At 35.3% G+C, this 10,205-nt stretch overlaps 1 protein-coding gene and 1 long non-coding RNA gene across 2 annotated transcripts; both read left to right on the top strand.

Moving 5' to 3' along the window:
* Nucleotides 1-4,561: 4,561 nt before the first annotated feature.
* On the top strand, nt 4,562-4,930 carry LOC101511965 (uncharacterized). Its single transcript, XM_004515345.1, has one exon. The coding sequence runs from the start codon at nt 4,562-4,564 to the stop codon at nt 4,928-4,930; it is 369 nt and encodes a 122-aa protein (XP_004515402.1).
* An 86-nt stretch (nt 4,931-5,016) lies between these two features.
* On the top strand, nt 5,017-6,695 carry LOC113784603 (uncharacterized). Its single transcript, XR_003470687.2, has 2 exons — nt 5,017-5,420; nt 5,779-6,695. It is a non-coding gene; the product is annotated as an uncharacterized lncRNA (long non-coding RNA).
* Nucleotides 6,696-10,205: the final 3,510 nt, after the last annotated feature.

Below are 10,205 nucleotides of genomic sequence, written 5' to 3'. Positions count from 1 at the left end.
AGGCTACTCAAATATAGCACGGAGGCTACTCAAGAAAAGAAGAAGAAGAAGAAGAATATAAGGGGGAGAAGTGAGAAAAGCCTCAGATATGGAGAGCTTTTGGTGTGCTTTTCCAAGTGAGGTGAGCTCTCTATTTATAGATGAGTTCAGCAACTGGATCAGAGAAAAAGGGGGGATCCAAAGGAGCACGGAGTCCATTTACTGGCCACTAGTAGAGTGCCTCAGAAATAGGAAACTTGATTGACAAGGCTCCTTGACCGGGCAAAAGTCAAAAACGTGGGAAAGACTCAGCTTTAGGGTTTTGACGTGGCAAACATCTGAAGGTAAGTCAAATTAGGGTTTTGACCGAGCAAGGCACAAGAGACTAGTCTGTTTAGGGTTTGAATGAATCAGAACTTTGACTTTGACCTTGTGGATGGCAGTTTCGTAATATGTGACTCATCGCAAGCAATTAATTAATTAAATAAATAATTAATTTCCATCTGTTAAAAAAAAAACTTTAATACACCACAACCCGTACCGGACCGGACCGAGCCGAGCCGAACCGAGCCGAACGGGCGGGCGGCGGCGCGCGCGCGTGTGGTGGTCCGTTTGCTTGCGTTCTCCCTCCTTCACAAAATTGCGGTGCCCCTTGGGGCCCAACCCAATTGTGAAACTAACTCCTTATAAATGTCATAAATGAGTGTGTTCCCTCCAATGTGGGACTTCTCATTTTTCAATTCACACATTAAAGCCATCATCAATGCCAATTATGTTTCATCATTTCCAACAAAATATGATCAAGATCTTATCAACAAGATTATATCAATTATTTACAAGAAGATTCGATCAAGATTTATCACAAGAAGATATGAATTATTTACAATAATATTTTATCAAGATTTATCACAAGAAGATATGAATTATTTACAAGAAGATTTGATCAAGATTTATCTACAAGAAGATATGAATTATTTACAAGAAGAGTTTACCAGAATCTAAAAGAAGATATGAATTATTTACAAGAAGATATGATTAAAAATTGTTTACCAGAAGAGTTGATCAAAATCTATAAGAAGATATGATAAAGATTTGTTTTCAAGAAGAAACACTCACAAGGATAAATGAGAAACCCTAACCTATTCTATAAATAGATACTCAAGGCTGAAGAAGAAAACAAGAGAAATCACAAGCACAAAATTTCCTAAGTCCTTAGAGTTTATAAGGTTAAGGTCCAAAGAAGCACTTGCTCAAAAAAAGAACCCTTGTGTCACTTTAATTCTGTAATTATTCTTTTACTTCTACTTCTAATCACTTAACACGATTGCTACTACTTTTATTCTAAGAAAGTCACGAAACCTGGATCAGTTTTAAATAAATTAGCAAAAAGAATCCAATTTAGTCATACACAATTCAACCCCTTTTTCTTGTGTTTGCACCGTCACAATCCATGAGCTACAAGTCTAGCATTGTGTATAATAACTTCACCTTTCTCATTCAGTTTGTTTTTGAAAATCCACTTGGTTCCAGTTGACTTCTTTTCTTTAGGTTTGGGTACAAGATCCCATACATTATTTCTTAAGAATTGATTCAATTCTTCTTGCATGGCCATAATCCATCCATCATTTGATAGAGCTTCGTCTATTGGTGTAGGTTTAATTTCAGAAGAAAAAAAAAATCCAAAAATAGATGTTTTTTTAAATGCAGAATTGGTTTTTAGAGGATCATTTACGTTTCCATCCAAGTTTGGGTTCCCAATGACTTTTAATTGTAGACGGTTCATTATTTCTTGTCCTTGAATTGCCAAGTGCATGTTCTGACATTTCTTGTACCTCTGATATATGTAAATCTACAAAAACTACATCTAGCTTTGACTTTTATGGTCAAACTTTTTGTCATCAAACTTCACATAGATCGATTCCTCAAAAATCATTGTTTTTTATTGTTTACTCTGTTGGATTTAGACGTTTCAGAGTATCCCAAAAAGGTCTACACTTGAGATTATGAATCAAACTTGCCACGATTTTCTTCGTTATTCAAAATATAGCATATGCAACCAAATTGATGAAAAAATGAAATGTTTGAGTTTTACTTCTTTTACACAATTCATAAGGAGTCTTATTAAAAATAGGTCTAATATATATTAAATTTTGAGGCATTGACAACATAAAATTCAGCACATCTCCCAAAAGAGGCTCCCCAAGTAGAACTTAAGCCTTTGTCCTCAAATCTCAGGTATGAATTCCATGGCAAAAAATCCACATTTTATGTCATTGTAAGTGTTGAATGAAATGTTAAAGAACATGGAAAATTGGTTGGAGTCCTCAAGATGTACCCAAAAGCTATTGGATATACTGTTGAGGACTTAAAGGGAATTAATCCATATATCTGCATGCATAGGATACTACTTGAAGAGGACTATAAACCCTCTATTGATAGCAAATAGGTTAGTCCCGTTCAAGTGGTTCCTAAAAAGGGATATACCACTGTTGTTAAAAATGAATAAAATGAATCATTGCAACTAGGGCAGTTATGAGGTGGAGGATGTGCATATATTATAGAAAACTGAATAAAGCAATTCGTAAAGATCATTCTCCTCTCCCCTTTTATTGACCAAATGTTAAAAAGGTTAGCAAAGCGTTCACACTTTTGATATTTGGATGATTATTCTATTTTTTTTCTTCAAATTCTCATTCATCCTAGCGACCAAGAGAAAACTATGTTTACTTCTCCTTATGGAACTTATGCTTATAGGAGAATGCTTTTTGGTTTTGCAATGCTTTTGCTACTGTTCAAGGTTGCAAGCTGACAATTTTTTCTGATTTTATTGAGGATTTAATGGAAGTATTCATGGATGAGTTTTTGTGTGTATGGATCTAGTTTTAGTAACTGTTAGGCCAATCTCAAAAAAGTTATTTGAAAGGTGTGAACAAGTTAATCTTGTGTTAAATTGGGAGAAATGCCACTTTATGGTTAGAGAAAGAATTGTTCTTGGACATTTGGTGTATGAGCGTGATATTGAGGTAGACAAGACAAAAATTGAGGTAATAGGGAAAATGTCACCTCTATAAAAGAAGTGAGAAGTTTTTTGGGCATGCGGGATTTTACCGCCGATTCATTAAAGATTTCTAAGCCTATAACCAGGCTGCTTCTAAAGGATGAAGCTTTTGTCTTTGATGTATTTTGTCTTGATTCACTTTGCAGGTTAAAAGAAGAATTGATATTCGCCATTTGAAATCATGTGTGATGCTAGCGATTTTGCTATAGGTGCAGTGTTGCGGAAAATAAAAGACAAGAAACTTTATGCTATATATTATGCCAGCACAACTTTGGATAAGGCTCAAGTTAACTATGACACAATCGAGAAAGAGCTATTGGCAGTGGTGTTTTCCATTGACATATTTCGTTCCTACTTGATGGGATCGAAGATAATTGTTTACAGAAACCATGCACCCATTAAATATCTCTTGAGCAAGAAAGATGCTAAGTCGAGATTGATCCGATGGATACTGCTTCTCCAAGAGTTTGATCTAGAAATTGAAGACAAGAAGGGGATTGAAAATGTGGTGGTTGATCATCTCAAGGTTACATGAAAAGAATGAAAACAAGTTTCCCCTGGATGATTCCTTTCCTAATGATCAATTGTTTGCTCTTGCACAAATAGAAGCACTATGTATGTTGATTTTGTGAACTACCTAGCAGTTTGAGTACTACCCTCAAATTGAACTATAATAAAAGAAGAAGTTTTTCTCAAATCGTCAACACTATTATTGGGATGAACCTCTTCTTTTTAAGAGAGGGATTGATGGAGTTTCTAAAAGATGTGTCCTTGAAAAAGAAATGAAAAGAATCATGTTTCACTATCACTCCTCCGCTAAGGACGGACATGCTTGTTCCTCAAAAAATGCACCAAAGATACTTCAAGCAAGCTTCTACTGGCCCACACCCTTCAGAGATGTGCATCACTTTGTGCTTCAATGTGATCAATGACAGCGTACCTGAAACATAAAAAAAAAAAGAAGAAGAAATGAAATGCCTTTGAAAAATATCCTCGAAATTGAAATCTTGGATTTTTGGGTTGTTGATTTCATGGATCCATTCCCATCGTCTCTTGGAAATCAATACATCCTGTTAGTGGGGCATTAAGTATCCAAGAGGATTGAAGTTGTGGATACCCCATCAAATGATGCTAAGGTTATGATTAAGATCTTTAAAAATGTAATCTACATGAGGTTTGGTGTGCCAAAGGTGTTGATTAGTGATGGAGGCTCTCATTTCATAGCTAAATTGTTTGATGGCCTGCTAAAAAATTATGGAGTGAAGCACAAAATTGCCATGACATATCACCCTCCAACTAGTAGACAGGTAGAAGTTTCCAATAGAGAGATCAAGAGCATTCTCGAGTCTATGTCAAGGAAGGATTGGTCCATGAAGCTAGATGATGCGCTTTGGGCCTACCGAACAACACAAATGGCTCCAATTGCTATGATTCCTTACAAGTTGATATTTGGAAAATATTGTCATCTCCCAATTGAGCTCGAGCATAAAGCATATTGGGAGTAAAAATCCTTAACTTAGATTGATGTTTGATGGTGAAAAAGGAAAGCTTAAACTCAGTGTGCTTAATGAATTGAGGTTGGACGCTTATGAGAATTCTAAACTCTACAAGGAAATAACAAAGAACTGGCATGATAAACACATAACTAGAAGGGAATTCAAAGAGAGTGACTACGTGTTACTTTTCAATTCACGATTTAAGTTGTTTCCGAGCAAACTTCGTTCAAGGTGGTCATGGCCATTTCAAATCCACAAGATGTTCTCGTTTGGAGCAGTAGATATCTTGAGTGAGGCCACTAGAGTTTTTATTGTGAGTAGTCAAAGGTTGAAGCATTATGTAATTGGGAATCCTGTAGAGAAAATGGTAAATCTTATCCTTCGATTTCCAACTTAAGATTCCCAAAATGACCCTTCTCAAAACCCCTAATCCACCCAAACCTTCTCCTTTCTCACCTCATCTTTAACCTACAACACAAACCTCCATTTTTATAATAAAAAAAATAATTCCTCCATACTTTTCCTCCAACCCTTAACTTTACCATCAACACTCCACCTTTACAACCCAAACCTTCTTTTTCCTAACCTCTTCTTCAACCTAATAACACACAAACCTGCATTGTTAAAAAAATAAAAATAAAATCATCCGTACTTTTTTCTCCAACCCTTATTTTCACCATCAACACTCCATTTCTACAACCCACGCCACTCAAAACCTTATCACTATCGTTTTTTATTTTATTTTTCCAAAAAAAGAAAATACCATCCTCCATTGTCAAAAATCTCCTTCACCCTCTCTAATTCATCTATGACTTCCAAAAAAGCAAAAACAAACAAGGCATCATCCTCTCAAGCACAATCCTCCATTGGGTCAAGAAGAAAAATAGGTAATCCTAATTCTTAAGATATTGAGTTTAGAAATCAAGAACAAAAGGATAAGTATGATATGCTTGCTAAGAGAAGAATTTTACCCACACGCTATGTTGATGAATCTGCATTAGATATTTTGGATTTGTTTGATGACATTTTCTAGATTCTTAATCAATTGCATTGGACTCATTTTATGTCTCTAAAAAGTCTCACTTTTGCATAAATAACTTTGGAGTTTATGAGTTTTGTTGAATTGGTAGCATGTACTAGGGGTAAAGATAGTGAAGTAGGTAATATTTCATTCAGATTAATTAATTATTAGCATGAGAATGAACTTATCTAAGTTTTGTGTTGTCTACCAATTTCCAAATGAAGGCGCTTGAACTATACCGAAGTACTTGAGTAGACGTGAATTTTAATATCGTGTATCTTGGGTAAAGATTACTAGAGAATTTGGATGTGTGTCTGCTTTGGCCAAAGGTTCCTATATTCATAATCCTTGTTTCAGATAGAGATTTATGGCCATCACATTTTTTGGGTGAGGAGAGAGTGCAGGTGTTGCTAGGCAGAGTGAGCTTTTCTTTGTGCATTGATTAATAAGTCGCCTATTAACACTAGATCCTACATAGCAAAACACTATCACAAAGTTGCAAAGTTAGGCAATGGGGATATTGTGGTTGGTGGATTAATCACACCTATTGTAAAGTCACTTGGCTATGAGGGAGACATTTTCTGAGTTACCTGAGGTTCTAGGCAACACAAAAATTGAATTGGAACCTTGTCATGCCATGCAGTTCTTCACTAAAGTTAATAATACAAACAAATTTTGATTCATGGAAATTCTTCCATCTCTCTGCCCAATCCTGCAAGAACTACCATCAGGGATAAAAATAACTGGTTGTCTAATCTTGAAGATCCAAAAGAGCCCTCCCGATCTAAGCCACAAGAGCTATTGCACCACCCTCACCAACATCACAATGATTATCCATCATCATCTCATCATGAAAGACTGTAATTTCAAGAATGGAGCGCTAATATAGAGATTGAACATAAGCGCCAAGGTCAAGTGTTGGATGGCTTCAATGCCATGGTGACCGCAATGTACAACTACCACATCTCTCAAGACCACTTTCCACCATCGCCATAATCTTTTTGAGCTTTCTTACACCTTTTGTAACTATTTTACTTTTTACATTGAGAACAATGTTTGGTCCAAGCATGGGGGAGTAGATTTTCTATTTTGCTCAGCATGTTAATTCTATTTTGTTTTTAAATAAAAAAATTGAAAATTTTATCATTGCTTGAAAGAAAAACTTTTGATGTCCTTGATAAGAAACCATAATTTTTGTGCATGTTGTTGTTAAATAGGAAATGAACTCACTTTCGGATGCCACACTTTCAGTTTGATAAATTAGCATATTCCCTGATAGCATGTTCTCATTGATTTAGCTACTAAATGTGAGTTTGGGGCTTATATAGGGGCTTTTATGCCCTTTTCCTTGTTTTGAGTGATTATTTACCATTGATTGTGTTATCTAGAACTTGACTAGCAACCTTCTTAAGGCTAAATTCTCTTGTGATCATATTTGAAGAAAAAACATTATATGATTAATTTTTTCTAGGCCTCAAGACTTGTTTTGTTTTGTTTCATACTTTCCACTAGTTGCCCACTTTGAGCCTTACATGAATTATCTTTCGGGGTCCCTTGCATTATTGATAAAATCATTATTGGGAGTCTTTTTTAATAAAATGGATCAACTTAAAATTAAAAGAATAAAAAATAAATAAATCAGAAGAAAAAAAATCAGAAAAAGAAAAGAACAAAAAAAAAATTGTTACTCCCAATTTGAAAGAAAACAATAAGGTGCTCCACTCAGAGTAATATATTTGACTGATGAACGAAGTTTGGGCTGATGACTGATTGTTTGAATGCGCTGAGACCCAACTACCCTGAAACAATGAGAGAATTTGAGAGTTGAGTGTCCTATTGATGATAATTATGTTTCCAAAGTAGCCTAAGTCACTAATTTAGAACGAAAGTTGGTTATCCTTTAGTTCTGGAATTTGCATATTGCCTACACTTGAACTGGATGTTGAGTTCCATATTCAAGGTGTATACTCGTCCATAACTTTTAATTGAAACAATTGGTGTAGTCATGGTCCATCATCTAATATGATCATGCTACAAAAACTATCTAACAATTGGTGTAGTCATGGTCCATCATCTAGCCCTTTTACACTATCTAATATGATCATGCTACAAAAACTATACATCCCAGATGATCTCCACGAGCCCCGCAAGATCCTTCTGACACAACATCGATTAGGTATGACTAACTACCTTCCCATCTCCAAAATACTAATTGGTAGGACGATCTTGGATCTCATCTGAGGGCAAAGTCCAGATTTCCACAATAATTGTAAAGGGTCACAACCAAAATTAACAAATATCACAACGTTTAAATTTCAAATGCAAAAAATAACCTTTCAACTTAGCATACTCCTTGAAAGGGTTTTCATATGCCAAACATGCATAATCAAATTTGAAAAATGAAGTTTTTAACAAAACTGCACTGTCGTATTCAAATACAGTATCCTGGTATTCGAATACAACGTTAATTCATAAATCAGTAGCAAAATCAACACAACTGTATTCGACTACAACATCCTTGTAGCTGAATACAAGTGCAAAAACAGTGAAAAATCAGCACAACTGTATTCGACTACAACATCTATGTATCCAAATACAACTGCAGAAAAATGCAGAATTCAGTTTCGAAATGGCTTCACAATCAATCAACACTTACAAACAATTCCAAACAATCACACTTACCAATTACGACACAATCACAACAACAACTGAGTATACATATACAATCATCACAATATATCAAACATGACTCGTGCGCCAAGCACCCTAATGCAATGTGTATATGCCAAAATGCATGAATCCCGGAATTCCAATCAAAACCCTCCTCGAAGGGGCGTAAATCATAATTGTACCGCCTATCACAGGCCTTGTACTAAATACCAATGTGCCACCCATCACAGGCTCGCACAATTTACTAAGTGTCGCCTATCACAGGCCTTACACTATTTTCTAGAGTGCAATTGCTCACATATCAGCATACTCTAGAGTGCAATCTCTCACAGATCAGCACGACACGATAATCCCCGTAACGATAAGATGAACCAACAAATCACATGGCATCATCTTGTGGCCCATCACGGTCACCACTATCACCATGGCTCCATCGGGGTCACCATGTACTATGAAATGCATGAGCATACTATAACTCTTTCCACAATAATCATTAAGTAAATGCAGATATTAAAAGATTCCCCATTTTTAATACTCATTTAACACTAATTATTTTCAAATTCAACACAGAGCATACTCAAACATATATTTTCCACCACCACACATAAAATTTAATCCACTATTTACATTAAATTCGATCAATTCAAATTCCACAAAATCCACACCAAGTTCAATCATCAATCACCCATAAATTTCCACATTTTCAAATATAAATCACGCCAAATTAATTTTCACAAACCACACCTCAAACACATCAACTTTAATTTCCTCAAAACAAACATAAATGAATTAAATTCCTTTTTCATAAAATCACACCTTAACTTCACCAAATTCCTTTCTCATAAAATCACACCTCAACTTCACCATATTCCAACTCCACAAATACACATATAGCATCCTATATGCAAGTTAAAAATTTGGAAGGAGCACTTACCTCTGTTGTAGCTTTAACAAGCGATTACGGCACCGCGATTAATTGCGGTAAAAACTTCACTCGCGTCGTCGCTTTCAAAGTTGGCTCACTAGCACTGCAATGTGGAGATGAGCAACTTTCCCTTCTATCACTTCTCGAAACGAAGCTTAGATCTAAAAGGAAAACAAAGGTTTGTGTTTGACGATTTTGGTTTTCTTACCAACACTTTTTCGCAAACAGAAGGAAGAAGAAAGAGACGAAGGCGAGGCTGAAGGGAAAAATGTTTTTCTTTCTCACCCACCAACACTTTGGTTTCTTTTCTTGACGCAAAAGAAAGAAAAAAAAAAGAAGAAGGAAGAAGAAAGAATAAGGAATGAATCGCGAGGCAGCAGGAAATGATTTTTGCTTCCTGTTTCCTTTGTTTTCAAATATATATATATATATAATTTTAGATATTTTTATGTTCAGAAAAATATCCAGTCTCGTCGCAAGTCAATTCGGCAGATAAATTTTTCTGAAAAACGCTACATCTCAGAAAATTTTTCTTTGGATACAAGATTCACCGTAAATGAATAAAATTATTCATCGAAAAATAATTTTAATCAGGTCTCCAAAGATATTTTTTTGGCATTTAACACACAAAATACCAAAAATGGGTCTAAAAGCCTAAGAAATTCAACACAAAATAGCCTAAAATTAAAGAAGTTTCATCCTCGAAACTTAAAGCTAGTTTTCGAAACATGCTAGTGAGCTAGTTTTCGAAGCGACGACGCGAACATAAATTTTACCGAAATTAATTGCGGTGCCGTAATCGGCTGTTAAAGCTACCGTTAAGGTAAGAGCTCCTTCCAAACTTTTAGTATGCATTTAGGATCTTATATGTGAATTTGTGGAAAATACGTTTTATGTGTTTGAGGTATATTTGTGGAAAAATGAATTTAATTCGATTTATGAGTGGATTAGTGGAATTTGAATTTGGTGGGTTTGAGGTGTGGTTTGTGGTGATTCATGTTTGGTGGGATTGATGTGTTCATAATTAATATTATGAATTTTTTAGATGTGTTTTAT

Source organism: Cicer arietinum, chromosome 3, assembly GCF_000331145.2.
Source record: "Cicer arietinum cultivar CDC Frontier isolate Library 1 chromosome 3, Cicar.CDCFrontier_v2.0, whole genome shotgun sequence".
Taxonomy (NCBI): Eukaryota; Viridiplantae; Streptophyta; class Magnoliopsida; order Fabales; family Fabaceae; genus Cicer; species Cicer arietinum.
This window is presented reverse-complemented; position numbering and strand designations above follow the sequence as displayed.

What these genes read in the sequence shown, in the direction of transcription:
- LOC101511965 (XM_004515345.1), top strand. Translation starts at nt 4,562, where the DNA reads ATGTTTGATGGTGAAAAAGGAAAGCTTAAACTCAGTGTGCTTAATGAA.